Source organism: Saccostrea echinata, unplaced genomic scaffold, assembly GCF_033153115.1.
Source record: "Saccostrea echinata isolate AGI-Se365-2 ecotype Australia unplaced genomic scaffold, CSIRO_AGI_Sech_v1 ptg000007l, whole genome shotgun sequence".
Classification (NCBI taxonomy): Eukaryota; Metazoa; Mollusca; class Bivalvia; order Ostreida; family Ostreidae; genus Saccostrea; species Saccostrea echinata.
In genome coordinates this window covers 705,849-729,424 of record NW_026889756.1, presented here as the reverse complement: position 1 = coordinate 729,424, position 23,576 = coordinate 705,849, and the positions used below count along the sequence as shown (strand labels likewise).

At 34.8% G+C, this 23,576-nt stretch overlaps 1 protein-coding gene across 1 annotated transcript in view; it reads right to left on the bottom strand.

The window, feature by feature from the left end:
* Positions 1-17,418, bottom strand: part of LOC133180707 (corticotropin-releasing factor receptor 2-like) — a 28,151-nt gene extending 10,733 nt beyond the window's left edge. The window contains exons 1-7 of the mRNA XM_061315177.1: positions 17,338-17,418; positions 15,001-15,674; positions 11,309-11,414; positions 10,426-10,536; positions 9,145-9,263; positions 3,855-3,949; positions 3,144-3,297 (exon numbers count right to left, since the gene is read on the bottom strand). Of these exons, the coding sequence (XP_061171161.1) occupies positions 3,144-3,297; positions 3,855-3,949; positions 9,145-9,263; positions 10,426-10,536; positions 11,309-11,414; positions 15,001-15,087 (672 nt within the window). The 5' untranslated portion in view covers positions 15,088-15,674; positions 17,338-17,418. The remainder of the gene's footprint in view (positions 1-3,143; positions 3,298-3,854; positions 3,950-9,144; positions 9,264-10,425; positions 10,537-11,308; positions 11,415-15,000; positions 15,675-17,337) is intronic.
* Between the last annotated feature and the right edge of the window lie 6,158 nt (positions 17,419-23,576).

Genomic DNA, 23,576 nt, shown 5'->3' with positions numbered 1-23,576 from the left:
ACATTTATGTTAAGATTCAAAAATCTTTTTTTTTCTTTCCACTTGGAAAGAAATCGGGCAATCTATTTGAATTGGCATCACGAATATCAGTCTTTCAACAAAATTGTGAAATCATGACTCTTTGTCCAGGTGTCAACTGGCAACAGAAGAGAATTAAAGTTGATAAACTTGAAAAATTTTACTCTCATATCGATCCAGCAGGCAAACTGTTTGTCTGATTTATATGGGTGTTTAACTCCCTTACAATAAAATAAAATAAAATAGAAATAAATAAATCAAAATTAAATAAAAGAAAATGTGAGCAATATACACACATGTGCCCCAAATAATTTTGCAGTCCTCCACCGGCAAGTGGTGGCGTCTCAATATGAGTGAAAACGTAAAACAACAAACAAACAAACAACTGCTGTGTTGGTCAACAATGGAAATCTCATAACATTTGAAAATGTAAACCTGAACATGCAAGCTGTATACCTAATACGCTAAGGTAAGCCATATGTTCTTACAATATCGACTTGAGATGAACATTATTTCGCTTTTGAAAATTATTTATTTCACATAGACGTTATAAAGCCTTTCCATTTCGCATTATTACTATGTGCAAAGGCATTATAATGCCTTTTTATAAGCCTAGTAATGTCATCTGAATAGGCGTTATAACGTCTTTATGAAAGACTTTATAACCCTATTTGAAGAGCATAATAACGTTTTTTTTTGCCCCCGTATCGAAGTTTTTGCCCTGTCCGTCCGTCTGTCTGTCTGTTTGTCTGTTTGTCCACAAAAACTTTAACATTGCTCATAACTTTTGATTGGTTGGAGCTATGGCTTTCATATTGCACATGCGTATTCCTTGTGACAAGACCTTTCTTTGGGTGCCACTATATTTGACCTTTTGACCTTGACCTTAGAGTTTGACCCAGTTTTGCAAAATTTTACCCAACTTTAACCTTGGCCATAACTTTTGAAGAATTGGTGCTAGAGCTTTCATACTTCACATGTTTAATTCTTGTGACAAGACCTTTCTTTGGATAAACAACTATAACCCTTTCACCTTGACCTTGGAGTTTGACCTACTTTTGAAAAACTTTAACATTGGTCATATCTTTTGAACGGTTGGTGCTAATGCTTTCATACTTCACACATGTATTTCTTGTGACAAGACCTTCCTTTGGAAACTAACAACTTTGACCCTTTAACCTTGGAGTCTGACCTACTTGTGAAAAACTTTAACATTGGCCATAACTTTTGAACCGTTGCAGCTAGGGCTTTCATTCTTCACATATGTTATTCTTGTGACAAGTCCTTTCTTTGGATACCAACAACTTTGACCCTTTGACCTTGACCTTGGAGTTTGACCTACTTTTGAAAAAAACTTTAACCTTGGCCATAACTTGTAAACGGTTGATGGTAGGGCTTTCATACTTCACATATGTACATGTAATCCTTGTGACAAGACCTTCCTTTGGATACCAAAATCTTTAACCCTTTGGCCTTGACCTTGGAGTTTGACCTACTTTTGAAAAACTTTAACATTGGTCATATCTATTGAACCGTTGGTGCTAGGCTTTCATACTTCACATATATATTCCTTGTGACAAGACCTTCCTTTGGATACCAACAATAGTAATCCATTGACCTTGACCTTGGAGTTTGACCTACATTTGAAAAACTTAAACCTTGGTTATAACTTTTGAACGATTGGTGCTTCATCTTTCATATTTCACCAGTATATTTCCTGTGAGAAGGCCTTTCCTTAGGACCATTAATTTTGACCATTTGACCTTGACCTGGATGTTTGACTTACTTTTGAAAATAACTTTAACCTTTTCCATATCTATTCAATGGTTGCTGCTAGGGCTCTCATATTTCATAGGTATATTCCTCGACACAAGACCTTACTTTGGGTACCAACTGTTTGATTTGCACTTGAAAAAGTTTAACCTTTGCTGTAAGTTGTCATACGGGGGCATTAGTGTTTCACAAACAGATCTTTTTTTATATTGCATTATAACACCTTTATGAAAGGCGTAATAAGGCATTATAACATCTTTCTGAAAGGCATACATTGTGTAATAACGCATTTTGAAAAAAAAGAATAACACCCTTTGAAAGGTATATTTACGCCGTTTAAAAAAATGCGTTATTACTCCTTCAATATTGCATTATCACTCCTTTCACTTTCCGTTACATGTACCTCTTTGAAAAGAGTATCAATGCCTTTTTACTTCGCATTATAACGCCTTTGGCTATAATTTCACTTTGCGTTATTACGCATTTTCGTTTTGCATTATTGCGTCTTTAGTTAAGCATTGAATCATTATTTTTTGTAAGATGCAACTGTGTTTGCATACAAATTGAGTAACGTGCGTTATAGTGTTAAGAAAATTTATTTGCACACACCGTTGACAGGGCTCGAAATAATTGATGGCCCGCTGGTCTGGGGCCAGTGAATTTTCAATCTGGGCTAGTGCATTGCAGAAGGCATGTGCCCTTTAGGTCAGCATTTTTTTTTATGCATAACAAAATTCATTCAATGTCGGGCTAGTTAACTGGACATGGGTGTGTGTTCCAACGTCTGCTGTTTCTTGTTTTGTTAAGTTGTACATCTAAGTATTACAATATAAAAAATATTACTATTATTATTATGGTTTCGGGCGAGTCTTTTTAAAATTTACTGGCCCAGTGGGACAGTGAAAGTACTAAGCTGACCAGTAAAAATTTAAGGCGATAGCCCGAGTGACCAGTAAACAAAAATAATTATTTCTAGCCCTGCCGTTGCAGTTATGACACTATATCTTTCCAAAAATAATGATTCAAAGCTTATATTTTTCATCTTTGTCAAAATCAAACGCATACTTTAACCTTTTGACCCCCTGTCCGTATAATGGTGTTTTGAATGCCGTAGCTTTCCTCACATTTTATAAACAAAATACAATTGGAATGTAATTTTTTATTTTCATAGATTGATCCTAATAAGCATTAGTAATTTTTCATTCATCATCATCTTCATTATTATATGTGCATGCATCATCATGATGGGAAATTTTGCATTCTGTATATTTTTAATATATTTTGTTTTGCTAATTAAACTTTCTCTTAGAGTATGTGCATGCATAAAAATTTAAAAAGGGGCCACACATTACCGATCCTTCTGATGTCAGTATTGCTGTGTTGTTTACGACGGATGAACGTCCTTCCGGTGTATGAAACACGTCTTTGATGAGACAAATTATGGATCGCAAAATAAACGAAACGAATAAGTTCATGTGAATCACATTTCTCTGGCAGTGCAACCTCCTGAAAACGAACAAATCTGATATTTTTGTCTGCTGTTGGCATTCATAAGATAATAATTCAAAGAGTGTTATTAAATTCCCATTAGGGTCTTTCCATTCTGCCTTTTTCGAGGGAAAAAAAATCCAATGGCATACTAGTCAACGACTATATAGATATATCAGACAGGAGTTATTTCTACTTAATTCAACAATAAAAAAAGTCTTTAACGATAGGTTTTAATAATGTCAACTGAAAAGATAATATTCTGCGTATATATACATCAGAGTTATTGAATTGCAATTGAATGAAGTCCTAAAAACACCACGAAGTACAGCTGTATAGGTATTGTGTTGAACAGGTATTTCATTCATTGTTTGGTTTCAGGTTTCTCCATTTCAATTGTGCATTCTTCTATATTGTTCACTCCAAAGTAGCCTTACTTGACCTTTTGACCTTGACCTTGGAGTGGGGTGGGGGTATTACTATATTCATACGAAAGGTTTTTAGATCTCACTATGTAATAAATGTATAGAAAGAAATTCAAGGATACCATAAATAAATTGCACTGTATTTCTCACCTCAATGTTATCATAAGTCCCATAGCGACAATCAAACATGCTAGAGATATGGAATATCCTATGAAATTGAGTTTGTCTATCCCCGGGAGGTGAAGCTTAAATAAAGGGGAAAACAAATAATCAAAACATGAAATCATATTCCAAAAGAACACGGCCAGGAACACGTTAAGTTCCTAGACAGTACCGTTGTAAGAAACTTTTAAAGTTAAGCACTGAAAATGGTTCGTTGTCATGAACATACAGGTGAGGTTATGATAAAATCCGTCCGGTGTCACGCAAAAGATACAAGAATTAATACAAAATGCCTAAATTTTAACCTTTTTGATAATTCTAAGAATAAATTTGAATTTTGGAAAACAGATACAACATTCAGTATTCCATACTAAGATTTATGTATTTGATATCCACAATACATTTTGAGGAGTTTTGGTTGACGATCACATGCTCATGTGTGAAGCCATGATCGTGAGCTGGAAAATTATAAATTTCTTATATTTAATTCCTCGAAATGGTTGTTTTATTTTAAAATATGAATAGAAACTTCATTTTCAATGTATCAGGCAACTGACAGCCTTTTGTAGCTAACATGTTTAAGAAATCGCAATTTATAAGCAAAAAGTCCGTTGTCAGTACATGTTAAGTTTATCTGGTCCGGTGTCATTTTTCTTAACATGTAAGTAAATCAATAAAATGCAACAGAAATGATCAAATATATGCTTTATTTTAAAAAATACAAAGCATATTACAAATATATTTGAATCTCGGGGTCGTCTTAAAGCAGCTCACACCAACGTGCTAACTATTCACTAATGTTTTTATTTTCAATTCATTTTCTCTTAGGAACCTGCATCCTAGCTAGTATGCAAACATATACAATTTGTTGTATATCATCAGTATAACAAAATTAAAATGTTATGCTCAGGTCACATGCCGATGGTCGGGCGACCAAATTATTTTCGTATCGTCGGCTGAAAAAACATGATCGGCCGACACTAGTATCGGGCGACGCAGAGTAGTCACATTAATTCCTAGGAACACCGATACCTTTAAAAGTAAAAATATTTATAAGTTGGCCAGCCGTCGCCCAATCATCGTTCGCTAGGCCGCAGTTTGATTTTCATCTTCGGCCGACAGTTGTACAAAAAACTCGATTCTTAAATGTCGACTGACTGACGACCGACTTTAAAAACTGTATGCCGATGGTCGGCCGATGATCGAAGGTTGGTGGACGGACTATTCAATGATTGCTTCAATTGAATCGGCCACAGACGCCGAAAATAACTTGACCCGACTGACATGCATAAAATTGGTCGGCCGGCGAAAAAAAAATCGGGCAAGACAACGGCCGATAATATGAAACTTATGTGGAAGCATCCTCAGGTAATGTAGATTCAAGTTTGTTCAAATCATAACTCCGGGGGTAGGATGGGGCCACAGTGGGTTATCAAAATTTTACATAGGATAATATAGGAGAAATCTTTAAAAATCTTCTTCTCAAGAACAGCAAAGCCATAATTGGTCATATTTATATGGAAGAATCCTCAGGTAGTGTAGATTCAAGTTTATTCAAATCAATGTTTAACATAGGAATACATACGGGAAATCATTAAAAAATCTTACTCTCAAGAAACAGCAGAAACGTGATTGGTCATCATAAAATAAAAGCATCCTCAGGTAATGTAGATTCAAATTTGTTCAAATCATGATCCCACAGAGGGGCAAAACAGGGGATCATAGTTTAACAAAGGGTTATAGGGGATATATCAATAAAAATTTCTTCTTTAGAAAACAAAGCCATTATTAGTCATATTAGTTAAAAAGCATCTTTAGGTGGTGTAGATTCAAGTTTGTTCATGCAAATCATACCCCCCCCCCCTCCGCACTTTAATATTTAAACTTTTGAATACCGAACTGATTTCTGCTATTTCCGAACCAAAGTGCTCAGGTGAGCGATGTGGCCCATGCGCCTCTTTTTTTTGGTGGATTTGTAAATGTAATTGGTGTGTAAATCACATTGACGTATCTCGTGTGCTATTCATGCAGCGTGATTGTGACGGTACATTTTGTCGCCCTGTTCATATTGTCGCCGGCGACAATGTGTACATACACTCACTGAGCATATTGTCGTCCATTAGTACATGACAATGCATGGCAATGTTTCCATATAGGTGTGACTAATCATTGCTTTGCTGTTGTTGAGAAAAAAAAATTAAAGAATTTTCCTATATATTCCTGTGTAAAACTTTGATAGCTCTTTTTGGCCCCAACCTGGGCCCGGGGGTAATGATTAAAAGAAACTTGAATCTACACTACTTGAGGATGCTTCCATATAAACATACATCGCTAATCACGGGCTTATTGCTGTTCTCAATATTTGATCCAAAAATTTCAGAACGGGGAAAGGGGGGGGGCTGTTTTTTTTTTTTTTTTTTTTTTTTTTTTTTTTGACAAGCCAAAAAAAAAAAAAAAAATCGTTTGTGTGTGAAGGAGTGTTACTGTATAAGTTAGGTATATTTTTTTGATCATGAAATTTTACCTGTGGACAAAATTGAGAGTATATACAGGTTAAAAAAACCCCAGAATTTACAAAAGCAAATAAAATGAAAAAAAAAAAAACGGAGGGGGCAGGGTGGGATAGGGATGGGGGAGGGGTAGAGGTGCGCCGGTGCTAGATCCGCCTTTGATTCTTGAGAAGATTTTTAAAGAGTTTTTGTATACCGTATATTCCAACGGAAAACTTTTATCACCAATTGTGGCCCCACCCTACCTATGGGGGTCATGATTTGAACAAAATTGATTTTGTTTTTGTTTGTTTGTTGTTTTAATATCCCACTTGCCGGTGGAGGGCCAAAAATTTAGACCTATTCTCGGAACTTAGGGCCATTGAAAAGTGTGGGATCTTTTTCGTGTCAGAATCTAAAAAAATTAAAAGTGCACTTCATGTATGCACTTTCACATAAGTAATATCTCTCCTGATCCAGAAGTTCTTGAGAAGAAAATTTTGAAAGATTCTATTAAATTTTTGATCACCTATTGTAGTCCCTTTCCCAGACATGATCTGAATGAATCTACACTTTATAATAAAGCTTTCACATAAGTTTCAACTTTTCTGACACAATGGTTCTTTAGAAAATTATATAAAGATGTTACTAAATTTTCACTAATTCTTAACTATACATGTACTTTCTTGAAAGAGGTCATGACCATTAATTTGAACAAACTTGACTCCCTCTATCCACGTTTGCTTTCTGGTAAGTTTGGTTGAAATTGAAATTGACCAATAGTTCCTGAAAAGAAGCTGAAAATGTGAAAAGTTTACCGACAGACAGACGGACGACACAAGAAATGTGATCAGAAATGCTCACTAGAGCTATCAGTTCAGGTGAGCTAAAATATTTTACCTCCTACACCAATTATATCGTCACTCGTATGAGAATTAAGCAAAAAAAAAAAAAAAAAAAAAAAAAAAAAAAAAAAGAATTCCAGATAACATTTCTACTGAACAAATAACTTTCAATCTCATATCCATGTATGTATAACGAGAAAAAAAGAATAGACTGATTTTTATCCGGATATCTCAAGAATTACGGTATTCTGACGTATCATAGTCATGTAAACCAATGCTGGACACAATTTTCTGAGCAACACCATTTCTCCCTACAGTAATGCTAAATAAATACAACTTGTTTACTTATTTATCGGCCAAACACTTTGTCTATTCTTCTGTCTGTCTCTCTCTCTCTCTCTCTCTCTCTCTCTTTCTGTGTATGTGTGTCAATCTCTCTCTCTCTCTCTCTCTCTCTCTCTCTCTCTCTCTCTCTCTCTCTCTCTTCACGACCTTAGTAAATATTCAACACAATATATCGGCGACAAAATATGCCAATGGTCACAGTACATATTGTCGCCGACGACAAAACGTGCCGATGCTTGACCGTACATTTTGTCTTCAATTACGCAGGAGGAAAAAAAGGCTCGTCTCGGTACAAATTGTCGCCGTCGACAATATGTATCGATGGACGACGATATGTGCAGTCAGGGTAGGTACATTTTGTCGCCGACGACAATATGTATAAAACGACAATATGTACCATCACACCCCTCTTTTTGATGGCATGCTTAACGATACCTAAAACAACTGAAGATCGTAGTGTATACAATACAGTAACGACAACGGACTGATGACAACGGACTGACTTTTCGTATCTTGTCATGACAACTGACAAAAATTGAAATAAATCAAAATTTTCAGTTTTAATTTGTTTTAAATTTTTCTGTAAAGGCTTACAACATGTCTTGATACTGTCTGCACCAATTGGTGTGTACATGTATATTGTATTCTATTTACGAAAAATATAACATCTCAGTAGGAAAACGAATCAAATCCTCAAGTGATTTCAACAGAGTTAATGTCGCCAACGCAAACTCTTCTTTAATTACTTGTTTTTAACGGCTGAAATTCATACAGCACCAAATAGGGTGTCAGCCCTGTTTCCCATTGCAATTTCAGACATTGTTATAGATAATTTAACTTGAAAAATGAAAAACTTCTTACAGCCTGTCTTCTCAAGTCATGACACCGGACGGATTTTATCATAACCTCACCTGTATGTTCATGACAACGAACCATGCAGTTTAAGTGCTTAACTTTAAAGGTTTCTGACAACGGTACTGTTTAGGAACTTAACGTGTTCCTGGCCGTGAAAAAGGTTTAGATTATTTAATATTAAGTCTGCTCCACAGTATCAACGACACCACTTTTTGCATTATACATGTATCCCAAAATTCATTTATCCTTTGGCTTAAGGTGATGGTTTAGTCAATAGGTTATTTTTTCCATTATCTACTTCATTAATTGTGATTTTCTGTTGCTTACCATGAATAATTTTGTACATGTTCGGAATCAAATATGAATTTAGAAAATCTTTAGAAAAAATTAAAACACTCTCTCGCGCTTCAAAGCAATGGCCAACATTCACATTGTTAATGTCGGTAGACTTTGGAAAATAATATCAAACATGTTTATTTCAATTTCATTTATCCAATCTGGCTAAAAGTGGTTTGGAAATTATGAAGCTTTTATGTTGAGTGATATTTTCTTTAAAAACAAGTCGAAGTTTATTTGATATCGTTTTGAATGTGGTGGAATGATTCATGTGGGACAGACTATAAATAGACTCCTAGAATAGAGCAAAATCATATTTAATACATATTTTTTAGCATATAAACTGAGCTTTTTTGTTATTAATACGTCGTATCTAAAAATAGGGGCAACAGAGGAAATTTTCTATACCACCAGAGGAATAGGGGAACCTTCCTTGTATTGACACTCCGTGAAGTCCGTCCATGTCTGATTGTAGTCGGGGTGTACGTACCATTGTCCATTTGCTAAGCACTCGCGACGAGCTTGTGCTGAAGGAAAAATAATATATATATGAATCTGTTATTATAACAGTCTTGTATTTTTTTTCTTATCTTTTTTTTCATGGTGTGACAAATCAGTTTGCTCACGTAATAATTTGCATACAGGCAATTATGCATAAAATTTTCACCCGAGCAAAAACTTTGTTTTATCATCATCATTACAAAAAATAAATTATCAGCGTGTTTTAATTTTCCTTATATATAACTGGTACCGATAAACGGTACCATTCCCAATGCCCAAAAACATTAATTTTTCCCAATTTTGAGACTAAAAATTCCCAATTCCACTGCCAAGCGACAGACTACGATGACATCGTATTTCTTTTTATATGAAACAATGTACAAGTTGACTAACATTGTTTTACTTCCGCTTAAATCGAAAGTAGAGACTAGTAATATGGCGCGAACTGTTGTGTAGACAGTGTCATACATTCTGACAAATTGAAAGCATGAAAATGCAAAAACGAGGGACATTGATATGCAAACAATAAATACTTGTTTATTCTTTAAAACATTGAGTAATAGGTTATGAGGTTGAAATAAACTCAAAATACGTTTCATTTGTTTAAAAGACAGAAAATTCTCCTTTGTTCTACTTCAATGCTATTTTCCCCAATTGAACCAGCACCGAACCCTTTCCCAAAGGGTAGAAAAAAATCACTGACTATTATTCCATTTATTTTCATTTTTCCCGATTCCTTGATTCAATAAAAATTGAAATTTATGTTATTTTAAGTCAATAATCAGGAATCTTAGGCTGCAGGCCCCACTCATTGTATAACTTCAGCCAAACACAGTATAGAGGCAATTCCGTCAAGTGATAAGCTATAATGGCTTTACGATGATTTCAATCTCGGATTAGGCCATTTGAAAATGTAAATACAGTATATGCTTGTAAATCCTATAATCATGATACTTTATCAGTTTATCTGGGTTTTTTTTTTCCTATATGCAAAGTTAACTTATGTTTTATATCCATACAAACATACACTCTACAGGAGCAGAATGCATGCATTCGTGTGAACTAAACAGAATTTACATTCATTCCTTATCCGGCAGATACACATAATTTCTTCTTCTCTCGCTTTATAATGTACATATCTATCTTACAAGGGGGACGACAAATACATGTCCTCATAATTTTATTTACCTCGTGTGTCGAAGTTGTTAATGTAGTTTGGACAGTTCTGTTCTGCCACAATTCCCGCCCTTGTGTCAGGCCAGCAGACGACATTATCAAATGTCTGATTACAGTAAAGACCTGTCGGACATTAAATAAGACGTTCAATATCAGTTCAAATACATGTAGGAATCATTGACGCAAGCGTCAACAATTGGGATGCAACACATATCCGAGTGTAAAATATTTTGTAGAAATCTACACTGGAATTTAATTTTTTTCTTACGTTTTGATAATAATGAAATGAATAAAAATAAATAATTTAAAGTGAATTTCCGCACTTTGTTTTAAAGCATACCAAAAACTACATGACTGTGTATCTCATATACCATTTGTTTTTACTACATAATCACAGTTCCTTTCAGTTCGAATTCTTTACATTTTTTCTTTCAAAAATCAAACACATAATGCAAAGTTTTATACCACATGATCATTGCACACACATAAAAAAAGATTGTATTGACGCAGGGGTTTAGAACTAAGATCGAACAAAGATTACAAATAAATATAGACGTTTTTCGTGAAATGACTTTTTATTAAAAAAAAAATGAAGGGCAGTTGGGAGTGCCAAAGAACGTAAACAAAAATGATATTGAGTTTCGGGTTCCTTGTGATCGATCATCCCATAAATCAGTTCAAGAGAAGGCTTATATTTAATGGCGAGGTTATTCATCATTCCTTGACTATAACTCGCTACATTATGGGCAATTTGATACAAGTACGTAACATGAATCCCTCATCCGGCGTAAAGCTGCTCTCAACGAATTTTGAAGGCATGAATCTTTGATTGAATTGCCAGAAAGCGTAGGAAATATGAACATGTATGACGGGGTGAATGGCATGGACTAATTACCTGATATCGATGTCTGGGGGCTCTTCCGTGTCGTAAGACATCTTTCCTTCGCCTTCAGTAGCAATACCAGTTGTTTTTCATAGCTTAGCTTAACAATATACACTTTCTGTAACAAAAACAAAAATCATTCATATTTAGAAGTCTTTGATTTTTACAAAGAAATAATACACTACCTCAACTCGAAATAAAATACACTACAGTGTCTCACATACATGTGTATCTGTTTCATATTTCGATGTTTTACTAAAGACTTTGATGGCAACTGACAACAAACGCGATGACTTCAACTTGTCTATCGTCAACTTCCATAATATCCTTTATCACGTTCACAAGCAGTTTACGTTTTCCATTTGATTTGATACACAAGAGCATGTTCTAGGTACGAACAATATTTCTTTAAAAGGAGGCAGGCTATTTACAAATACGTTGAGGATTCAAGGAAATCAACAATCTCGATCAAAGTCAACATTTCACATTGTATATGGTCGTCTCGATTCAATTACCTTGTTTGCAAATGCAATCCGCCCTTAAGTCGAATGTTAAATGACCTCTTTCAAACAAATTGTTTGGCCATTTTTTTTCACATTTCAATTTTCTACCGAATTTTTTTCCCATTCACCCGATCATGACAAGAAGCAGGCGGCGGGTGTGACCAGTCGAAAGAACTAACACACGGTTTATGATTAGTGAACAAACGATTTATAAATTGAACTTCAAACCCCTGTTACAGCACTGAATTCTGAATCAAGAGAAGGTGACTGACGTTTTTCACACTAATTGTTAGGCCATTATTTACACACTGAATTGTCGACGGATTTTTCCGTTATTTCCCGATCATGACAAGGAGCACACGGCGGGTGTGACCGGTCGGCAGGGGATGCTCACTCCTCTGTCTTTTATTAATTTTCAATCTAAAGTTGAAAATGATTACATGACTAATTGTCGTGTACTCATTATATGAATTTCTAATTCAATAATTAGTAAACGACACTATATCAGTTGAAACTGGTCAGTGGGAGTATTTTGCCAGTCGACTGCAACCCTCCCCCCCCCCCCAAGAGATACAATCCATCTGCGTCGAAACGGCATTAAACAGAGTAGAGGGGGCATCGACACACTTTAAGAGAGTGAACGAAGTTGGTATATACTAAATTTACAATATCATTTTTTCAAATTTAAATTCATAATGTAGCCCCCATTTAATTCCTTCTTAAGACATCGAAATAATTGTCTTGGAGTTGTACATAATTTTATGAAACGATGAGATAAGTGAAACGGATGTCTTCAGATATAACTTAGTCTCATAAACGGGCCTCAGATCTACTTAGCGTTGTTCTAATGAATAATGAAAGGTACATGTAGCCACAGACAACATACATTATTTACTCTCTCTCTCTCTTCTCTCTCTCTCTCTTCTCTCTCTCTCTCTCTCTCTCTCTCTCTCTCTCTCTCTCTCTCTCTCTCAGAAATCAGTCCTTACTATTTCTTATTCTCTTTCTCTCAGAAGAAATGAGATATTTATCAAATATAGACATAAGTTAAATATAAACACATTTTTCATGTGAATTTAACAAGTTAAATACACTAGACCGAGGTAACAAATGAAAGTCTTAACATCTGGATAATCTAAGTGCACCTGAGATTGATCTGAAAATGTTCTCAATCCGAGTAGATAATCTTTGACGAAGTTTTCCACTTTTTATGAGATATACAATTTGTAAGCTAGATATAAGTGTCAAAAGGCAAATAGTATACATATTTCTTTTGTATCGTGCATGTATATGCGATTAATTTCTTGTTTCCCTGAAATTTTTACAACACGGTATTTAGTTGAACAGTTCTACTCTCTGTAATACCGTATCTACAAAAATTAAATTTTTGCTGGTATACTTTTTTTCTCTCGCCATTAATTTTTCACAGTGTTCTCACCATTTTTTTTTTTTGGTCTAACAAGGATGCATGTGCAGCAAATTTACTTGCACTCTAATATATGTCAGTCACATTAATTATATCGACCCCCCCCCCTCCAAAAAAAAAAAAAAAAAAATGAGAGAAAATAATCTGAATCAGGAAATAGAAACTTTTTATTTAAAGTCAGATTTTCGAACAAATAACACAAGCTCTGTAAAGCTTTTGACCGACAAAAAAAATGTGAATAAAATTTGTTGTCTTCATCGCTCCTTACTCTCATTTGTTCAGGGCAATGTTGTAACCCCCCCCCCCCAACTCCTCTAGTCTAAGAAGACCGACACCAAGAAACAGATAACAGTGTCTATATTATTCTAGCGGATTTTTCTCTTCTGGGTAGAATTCCTTCATTGCAGCAAGTTGCTTGTGTTCAAGTTTTTTTTTATTGAAGAAAAGAATCTACAGTTATATTTCTCTCCACAGCTTAGATTTTGAAAAAAGTACAATAAATTAAAATACATAAACAGAATAAAGGCCCCAGGACCACAACGCTCGCCTGATTAACATAGTATTTCAGAACGTTCATACATTTAAAATTATCTTATAATCAAATATTATATTAATATATTAACCATCACAGATAAAAATGAGTATTGAAGATCCTAAAATTATACATGTATATGTACTAAAATAAGTAAAAGATTAATCCTTGACATTGTAAATTCACGGAATCCCTCTTCTGCACGCTAGATGATAATTATTCAGGGAAAATTTGTCACTAGTGGCATTTTTGTAAGGTTCAGTGTTGCAGTCTCAATGGAGTCAAAATTACGAAATGATGAATTTTCAATAAGAGAATGGCATTCAAACATTTTCTTCTGAGCTTAGAGAAGCGGAGTAACCATCGATGATAAGAGCAGGAGCATGGAACAAAGACTTAATACAGATGGAGGGTATGAAAAATGAAGGGAGGGGGGGGGAGTGAATTCGCGAACGGTCACTTTTTATCGATAAAACATAAAACCCTGCAGCTTGCAGCAAACATAGATACACGGTAGGTATAAATCAGAAGGTCATAAACATATTTACTGTTTTTTTTTTAAGGTTTTGATCCTACGCCTATTTTTACATTATTGTTTTTATAAACAATATTTTGTCTTTGATAAGATAAATCATTGTAAATTTAAAAATAGCTATGTTTATGTAAACGCATTCCGATCTATGATTGACAAGGTCCATAAATATGTAAATAATAGATGTTATGCTGTAATAATGAAAGTCGGTTAAAAAATTGTTTAAAATTCTGTGATTTGAAATATTTACGGGCTACTTAAGTGTTGTTCTACAGTAAACTCTATGTACACATTTTTAGTTATTATGATAGTGATAAACGTACTTAAAATTTAATTGCAATAGTGTATAAATCTATCTACTCGAAATGGTTTGTTTAAACGTATCGCCATGAGACACAAGGAAGAGGCACAACCGGCTATATATTTTGAAAAATAAAAATATTGGATAGCTGTTTCAAAGAAAATGTAAATTTTACTTGAAAACCATGCCTTTTCAGTAATATAATTAAACTGCATTACAAAACATTATTTGATCTGGCTACTATTTTTATATTTGTACATACTTTAATCTCCGCTACGATCATAATTTCAAAATTATTAGGGAGATTATAGCAAACAAATTACACAAGAACTGAACCAAAAAAAAGTTGGTTAGTAAAGCAGTTACTTGAAGCAATATTAATATCATTTTAATTGGATTAAATCACATACCGGATCTTGATAGCAACCTCTGCCGTAAACTGTGTGAGGAATTATTACGACAGTCCACAAAGCGACGTTACACAGTAGGAATCCCATGGCACTAAGAAGTCATTGATATTCCCAAACAAACATCCTCACACTAAATTCTTTAATTGGAACGCTGAGTCTGAAATAATGATTTCTTCTTTCTCTATCTCACGCCTCTGAAATACCAATCAATTAGGCGAGTTTAATTATATTTTCCCTATTTCTTTCGCCTCTGTAGTTGGTTGAGGTGTAACAGATCAGCGTATAATTGTAATCAACCGCGGTTGTCATTCACTAGTTGCTAATAAGGATACAATGCCGATCTTAAACACAGCCGACGTTATGATAAAACAAGGGGTGGTTGTTAAATTTAACAAATTGTTTTTTCATTCCAACTTTGAAAATACTTATGTTTCATCGACACATTATCGCTCCAAACAGAAATGCAATGTCGCTTGTAAACAGAAATATTCAAAATTCCAGACACTGTTCTTTGCATGGGGATGTCAATACCAGGGCATAGGTTTAGAATTCCATCAGTGTGCGATTTGATTCTGGTCTTTTTTGCGTAATAATGCCTTCGCCAAGGTCACATGTAGTCACCACTCTGGACTCTGGTGAAGAAATATATGTCATTCATGCAGTACTGTAGTAACCTGTAGTAGATACGGAGTGATAAAAAATATACACGTTAGAGTGACCTTCATTTTATCACACAAAAGAAGCGATTCGTCAGCCACACACAATAGATGATATTGTGTATTGCAGTGGCCAGGTAAAACATATACTCAGGCGCGGATCTAGAGGGATCTCCATTTTTAGGTGGTACAACATTGAAAAATAGAAATAGTCAAATAAAAACAAATAGCCTCTACGCTTGCAATATGAGCAAAATAGAAAAAAGCGGTGGGATGGGAGGGGATGGGGTGATCAATTACTGAATCTTGGGGCAACTTCAAATTCTATTTTGAGAGAAATTATCTAGACTGAAACCTGTGACCTCACCTGAGTTTAGGAGAAAGTCATAAACGAGAGGGTAACAGTTTAAATGATGTTATTTTTATACCACCTTACTTCAATTAATTTCTCAATAAAAACAATAAACTACGCCCTAGACCTTTATTTTTATGTAGAGTGTGTGGAGATCTTGTATAAGAAGTTCTTTATTTCGTACCACTCTGCAGTATTAGGTCAAGTGCATGGATTTGAAATTCTACTTAAAACTTCCCTGTCTCGTCTATTTTTAAATCTTAAAAAATGTGTTTACTACGGAAGCCGGTAGGTGCCAGGTAGAAAAATATTTTATCTGGCGGCCGCCAAATAATTATCTGGCGGCCGCCAAATGATTTTCTGGCGGCCGCCAGATAAAAAGATCTGGCGGCCGCCAGATAAGTTCTCTGGCGGCCGCCAGAAAGTTATCTGGCGGCCGCCAGAAATTATCTGGCGGCCGCCAAATAATTATCTGGCGGCCGCCAGATAACTTTCTGGCGGCCGCCAGATAAATATGTGGCGGCCGCCAGATAACTTATCTGGCGGCCGCCAGAAAGTTATCTGGCGGCCGCCATATAATTTCTGGCGGCCGCCAGATAATTATTTGGCGGCCGCCAGATAAGTTCTGGCGGCCGCCAGATAACTTTCTGGCGGCCGCCAGATAACTTTCTGGCGGCCGCCAGATAATTTATCTGGCGGCCGCCAGATCTTTTTATCTGGCGGCCGCCAGAAAATTATTTGGCGGCCGCCAGATAACTTTCTGGCGGCCGCCACATATTTATCTGGCGGCCGCCAGAAAGTTATCTGGCGGCCGCCAGATAAAATATTTTTTCTACCTGGCACCAACCGGCTTCCGTAGTTTACCAATGGCTCTTGATGTGTGTCAAAATATTAAATTATATTATCTGTGTGTCTTGTAAACTCCTTCAAAGTACAATGCTTCAGCTTAATTTTGAGTAATGGATATGAGTTCCTTTATAGTTCGAGGACTTTTATTGTAAGATGCTAATAAATAGACATTGGCAGACGCGGACAACTATTATGCTCTTTATTTCACCTGCACAATAAATTTAATGACAGCATTCATAAATTTTAAAACTTCTTTGTATGATAAACACCACAAATCAAATTCAGAAAGTTATTATATATACTTTAAATTAATTTATGAATATACTTACACGTATCTATATCGAATTCGAAATCTAATACAACTCTGTTCTAATTTGGATCATTTTAGTGTCTTTTTATTCAATATTTTTTAATTTATGTTCCCGCCCAAGAGAGAAAAAATCAATATTTCAAATAAAATTTAAAAAAAAAAAATCTTACCGAATTGTCGAAAAATGATCGAAACAAGGAAACTTTTCTCTTGAGCTCCGCGATGTTGTTTATATTTACAATTAAGACACACTGACACACGACACCACAATTTGTAAACAGAAAAATCACACACACACACATTACAGAAAGGAAATTTAATATTCGTCAGAGAGGAAGAAACTATTATGTAATCATTTAATGGGCTGCTTTTTGTCAAAATGAAGTAGATAAGGTTACAAGCTGCACGACAAAATTCCTGTAAAATAAAGACAGTCAAGTGAGGCAAATCCGATATAATTTCCACATAAATATACATAGAGAGCAGGGAACTGTTCACCATAAGGGAAAGAAGGACTATATTGTTAAATCAGTGAGACTGCAAATCTGAAGAAGGGCTTACAGCGTAGTTTTTTTTTCTTTTTTTTTTTTTTTTTTGTTTTGTTTTGCTTTTAAAATTAAAAAGAAATATGTGACCAATTTTCTTGTCATATTCATTTAGGGAAAAAAGGAAAAAAAAATGAATTCTCAGTTCATTACATGTAATAAAAAGATAAAACTGTCAGACGGCATTTTTCTTTCATTTCTTAATTTATATTTCTATATGGTGCATATTCATTCGCTTACTGATCATCTTCGCTAGCCATAGGTGACGATCTTTCAAGAGAAGAGGAGCGGATCGTCACTCTTTGCTAGCGAAGATGACAACCCGCTCCTCTCATCGTGAAAGAGGAGAGGAGCTGATCGTCACCCTTGGTTAGCGAAGATATATATTTACTGTTGTGAGGGTCAAGAGTTTTAACTTTTAATCTTTAACATTAGATTCGTACTGTAAGAGTTACGTCTCTTTATTGTCATCTCTCTCGAGAGATGACACATTAAGTTTGTAACCCGGATATGAAGTCCCAGTGTAAGCTGCCATTGATAAGCTGGTGGTCTGGCAAATGACACGATTTTTTAATTAGGAAGTGTAAACAAAACTGCTCAGCGATCTGTCAAACAGGCCATCTTAAAAAAGAAAAACTACACACAAATCATGGAGAGTCACAGAGACAGAATCGCTTGGGTAGTGGTGGGTCTTCAAAATACATGCAGTTATCTAATGATGGTCAGCGCGTGTGTATCAGAATGCACTAAACATGGCATCGATTAGAACGACCAAGGCGTGGATCAAAGCAAAGTGGCGGGTCTTCAAATAACATGCAGTTATCTAGGCTGTTGCGTAAATGATGGTCAGTGCGTGTGTATCAAAATACACTTTACATGGCATCGATTAGATCAGCCAAGGCTTGGATCCAAGAATTTACAGAAAAACGAAATCAAAGTAAATACTCGCATTAAAAGTTTGAATACAACTGGTGTGAATTGATGACGAAAATTTTACCTTTATGTGTACCTTAGTCATTCAATAACTTGATGCCATTTTTAAAATACTTTTTGAAACAAATAGCGAATGTTATTCAAGGAAAAAAGCAGAACTTGAAATAGAGATACAAATTAAGCAGAGACAAAAATGTTTCCGATTTAAGGAACTACTGGCATTGGAAGAACGTTTATAATCATTGTGAGTTTTCACGCATATCTGCACTATTCTTTTTTTTTTTTTTTTTTTTTTTTTTTTTTTGTTCTATAAAGATAAATGTCAAAAATACAAAATTATTACCTCTGTATAAAAGACGCAATTTCTTTACCCGACTCGTATTTTAAGAATTTATAATTAAAGCACCTGCAATCATTTTCTTTGTGTAAGTTTAAATTGCGTTATTGGTTAATGGCAAAAAAGCTATCAAATCACTTCTCTTATTCTTGAAATGAATCTAACATTATTATATAAAATGATTGTTTCCTCGAACAGCCTAGATATCAGGGTTGGTAAATTTGTACTCTTTCAGATAATTTGTAAATGCCTAATCTTAGTTTATAAAGTTTAAATTTTATTATTGACCTCTATTTAAATGCATGTGCGGGTTATTTCTTTGGATAAACCATATATTTAAAAGTGGAAAATCTTTCGAAATCAACTGAAGACCGGTGTCGTACAGTGAGACGTCTACCATGAGGCTTCCCCCGGAAGGGTGGCTATATAGTGAGATATCCCCCGGGAAGACTGGCTATATAGTTAGACTTCCCCCCGGAAGATCGACTTGCTATAGAGTGAGACCAACCCCCCCCCCCCCCCACCACTTTCATAGTGCGACTTCCCCTCAAATGTAGTTTCCGGAATATTTTTTTTTTTCATTGTAAAACAATATTTTTTTATACAAACGTTTTCAGTATATGAATAAAAGTTCTCCATTAATTAATAATTAAACATCTTAATAGCCTTTTAACAGTTTGTTAGCCAAAAATAACTTTGGGATGACATGTACATGTATTGATATAAGATAACTGAATGAAAAATGTACGTATGTACGTTATTGTTACAAGTATACATTTTTCTTTATTATATTGTATTAATTGCATTCTCCATGCAGGTTAACATAGGCAAATTCCAAGAGTCCACGAGTAATGACCCCTTAAAAGTTCAATGTATTTCTTTTGATAAGAATCATTTTGGATCAATTCAATAATTTACTGTGCACGATAAATTTTTAATGCGCAGCTTTCCCGGGGGGAGTCTTACTATACATGTATATAGCCAGACTTCCGGGGGGTGGTCTCACTATTTGAAACCTGACTAATTCAAGTTAGCGTTTTACTAATGTCCGAGTAAGCTGCTGTGAAGTAAAGTCAATGGGAACTGCGAAGGTTTTACCCATCTTCTTGTATAACAATTGTTTACAAATTTTACGAATACATTTTTTAAACACACATACAAAAAAAAAAAAAAAATATTTGAAATTACTGTTGAAAATGTTCACTGAAAGGCAACTTGCCTCCCCCTTCCCCACATTTTTGTTGCAGTATATTCATAACCCCCTCCCCCCCCCCCATGTGTTTTTCGAGAAAGTCAAAAAGTTTAAATCTTCCCTCCTCACCCCTTTTTTTCCTAGTCAAAGATTATTCAGGTAAGTTGTAATTTTTTTTTTCTGACTACTCCCCCCCCCCCCATTTTTTTTGAAAAATAAGTTCTTTTGTCTGTAATACTGAGGGAAAATGTTACATTCCACTGTTTATTCTGTGACATTAATGAAGCCAAAGGGATGACATTTCAAGCTTTCTGGAAAGCCAAACTTGTCTGTATATGCAGTCAACTCGCTGTCATAGATTTAAGGAGGAATGTCGCACCAAAATTGAATTTGATGGAATTTTAAGACGCCCCTTTTAAACTGTAGTTTCAGCATTGAAAGACCGATGAAGCTCCTAATTATTTTATAGGATCTTAACACCTGATTGCTTCTACCTGTTTCCTGAACACAGTTTAAAAGATACAGTGAAACTTAATTATAAAGGAGTTAGAAATAAGTTATAAGAAATTTTCGGTTAAAAAGATTTTTTTATGAATGCCCTACGCGACTTCTCAATTTGTTCAATACGGGTATAAAGAATTTCTGTTATAAAGAAGTAATAATCGAGGTCCCAGTGACTAAAATCACTTATAAACAAGTTAGATTTACTGTATGTTTATTCAAGAATTAAGAGTAGAAACCGATCATAATGTCATGCAAAAGCTAATCTATATAAATATCTTATATGTAGATACATTGTCTCTTCAATACTGTCTTAACAAGCATTTAAATTTTAAAAATCGAGAAATAGTTTCAGAATTTAGATTATATGATCTGAACGTAAATATAAAAAAAGGGAAGTTAACAAGTAGAGAAATAGTAGAAAATACACACTATGTAATATCTGAATGAAGGTAAAGACGAATTCCACTTTGTTTTACTGTACCTAAACAGACGAAAAATTAAGGAAGAAATGCATAAAAAAATATAATTATGCAAAGGAGAAAGGCCGGAAGCTGACCATTCTGTAAGAGAAAGTACTAATCCAGGGCCGTAGGTACAGTTTGGGGCCTCTAAATTAAAAAAAAAAATATTGTAGAAAACAGGTGTTGTATTAAAAATTGATTGTTTCAGGTAACACATAAACAATGACAAGATCCTTGTTCACAGAATGGAGAGCCACGGGTAAGCAAGGGGAGTAAATGCATTTTTTTTCTTCTTGAATATCTATTGTGTTCTTAGATGGCAAATGCCAAAAGGTCTTGGTCTAAAGAACGGACAGTCAAAGGTGGATTTGGGGGAATATCAGTATTTATACAAGTACATGTATGTAATGCTTCGAATTCAATTAATAGTTTGCTTTGTGAAGGCCTGCATGTTACCCTTCGATGGAGAGTATAACAGAATCAAAATCTAATTAATGGTATTCGGACCTGAAAAAAAAAAAGTAGAGTAATAACATTATTAGCCAAAATCCGACCTGAAAATGGATTTCTTTTCCATCAAAATATAAATGATCATATTCGAATGAAATCAAATATTACAGCAGTGTATTGATGAGGGTGCGAACAGTGTTATGAGTGTTGGATTAACCATGAGCCGAACTTCGACCTGAAAATGCACTTCCTTTTCAATAAAAAATACTGATCAAATTCAAATCAAGTCTGGAAATGTTTCAATTTTAATTATTTTTGAGAAATATAACCTGCAGCAGTGTGATATTTCTGATGCAAACTGTGTTCCGATTGTTTGATTGATACTTTAAAATCCATCTAGTGCAGCATCAATTATTTTATATCTAAACATCATTAAAGATAGAGAGTTTAGATATTCCCGGGATGTCTTACCATCGGAAAGAAAACTGAGGCAACAAGGGAAAGGGAGTTGATTCCTTGGGTCAGCATGAATAGACATCCTGTAATCCAACAATTTTCTTGGTGGAGGTTTTTCTGCCAGTCTTTTCTGTCTGATCTTAGAGTAGGAAATCCCTTTAAAGAAACATAACTCTTGTTTGTTTGTTTGTTTTATTTATAACAAACCCGAAAGCCTTGAGCAATACTGTGCATCTTAACAATTCAATGTACGTTGGTATGCAGTCCAGAACAGAGCATGTCAATATTAGATGGGGATACATCATATAGAATTAAAGGAAATTAAAAAAAAAAAGTAATTATTTCTAAGAATTTCAATTTAATTATTCATTTGATTGTTAGGGAACCATATTTTCTTTGATTACAAGATTCTATCGCAGTCTTTTACTATCATGGATGTCATTCTTTCTTTGCAGGTAAATGCATGAACTATCATGCTAATTGTATATAAATAAAAAGCTGATCACTCCTAAGATTTTTTTTTTTTTACATCTTTTATGAAGCTACAAAGCAGGCGATACATGCGTTCCTTCGAACACTCTAGTTTTTCCTTCACAGCAGTTAATATTTTTGTGAGGAGTAAAGACAGGGGCTTGGTAGAGCACTTGCTGAAACCAGCAATGTATAGGTATTTGGAAAAATCCTTTGTTCATATCTATGGACGAGATAGACTTTAAGTCCGGTATATTGTACCGAAACTCTTGCCTAACAGAATAAAGGCATCGAAAATCACAACAATGCTTATAGTGGAACAAACATTGGTCTTTAGGCTAAGTTGAGTAATTCCCCTTAGGTTTGTTTTGTTTGGATACTAACACAATTGGGCTGGTTATCGGAACATATATTCCCATTCCTGGACGGGCGCAATGATATTCCCCTTAGGTTTGTTTTGTTTGGATACTAACACAATTGGGCTAGTTATCGGAACATATATTCCCATTGCTGGACGGGCGCAATGATATTCTGTCTCAACCTATCAACGCATCACTTGTTGCAGCCCGGAGGACCGGGCTGCTCTATACATATAAGTTTAAGTTTTGGTATATGGGGATTGAGGTGGGAGAAGTTATTCAGAATTAAAGGTTTTCTAAACATTAAAAAGATTGTTAATCAGAATGTTCTTTCCCTTTATAAATTAGGAGATACACAATATATTTACTTCCATAAAGTGAATCTGTAAAAATATATATGTTTTTTTCATATTTAATAAATAAAGTTGCTTATCATTTACTATCGAAAAAACGACAGGTCCCTTTTTTCAGAACATCGAATTTTACTTATCGCATAAAAACGTAAAAATGTACTTTACACAGTTCGTGTTTTATATTCTTAAAGTGAAAGACATTTTTTAAAATAGGTGATGCATGTGTCTGGTTTCAAATTATATTTTATGCAGCCAACATTTAATTGAGGAATTGATAAAGTTTAAAAGGGTATCGTTTTTGTTCGATTTTCATCCGACTACAAGTTTTCAAAATTTTCTCGACTATCG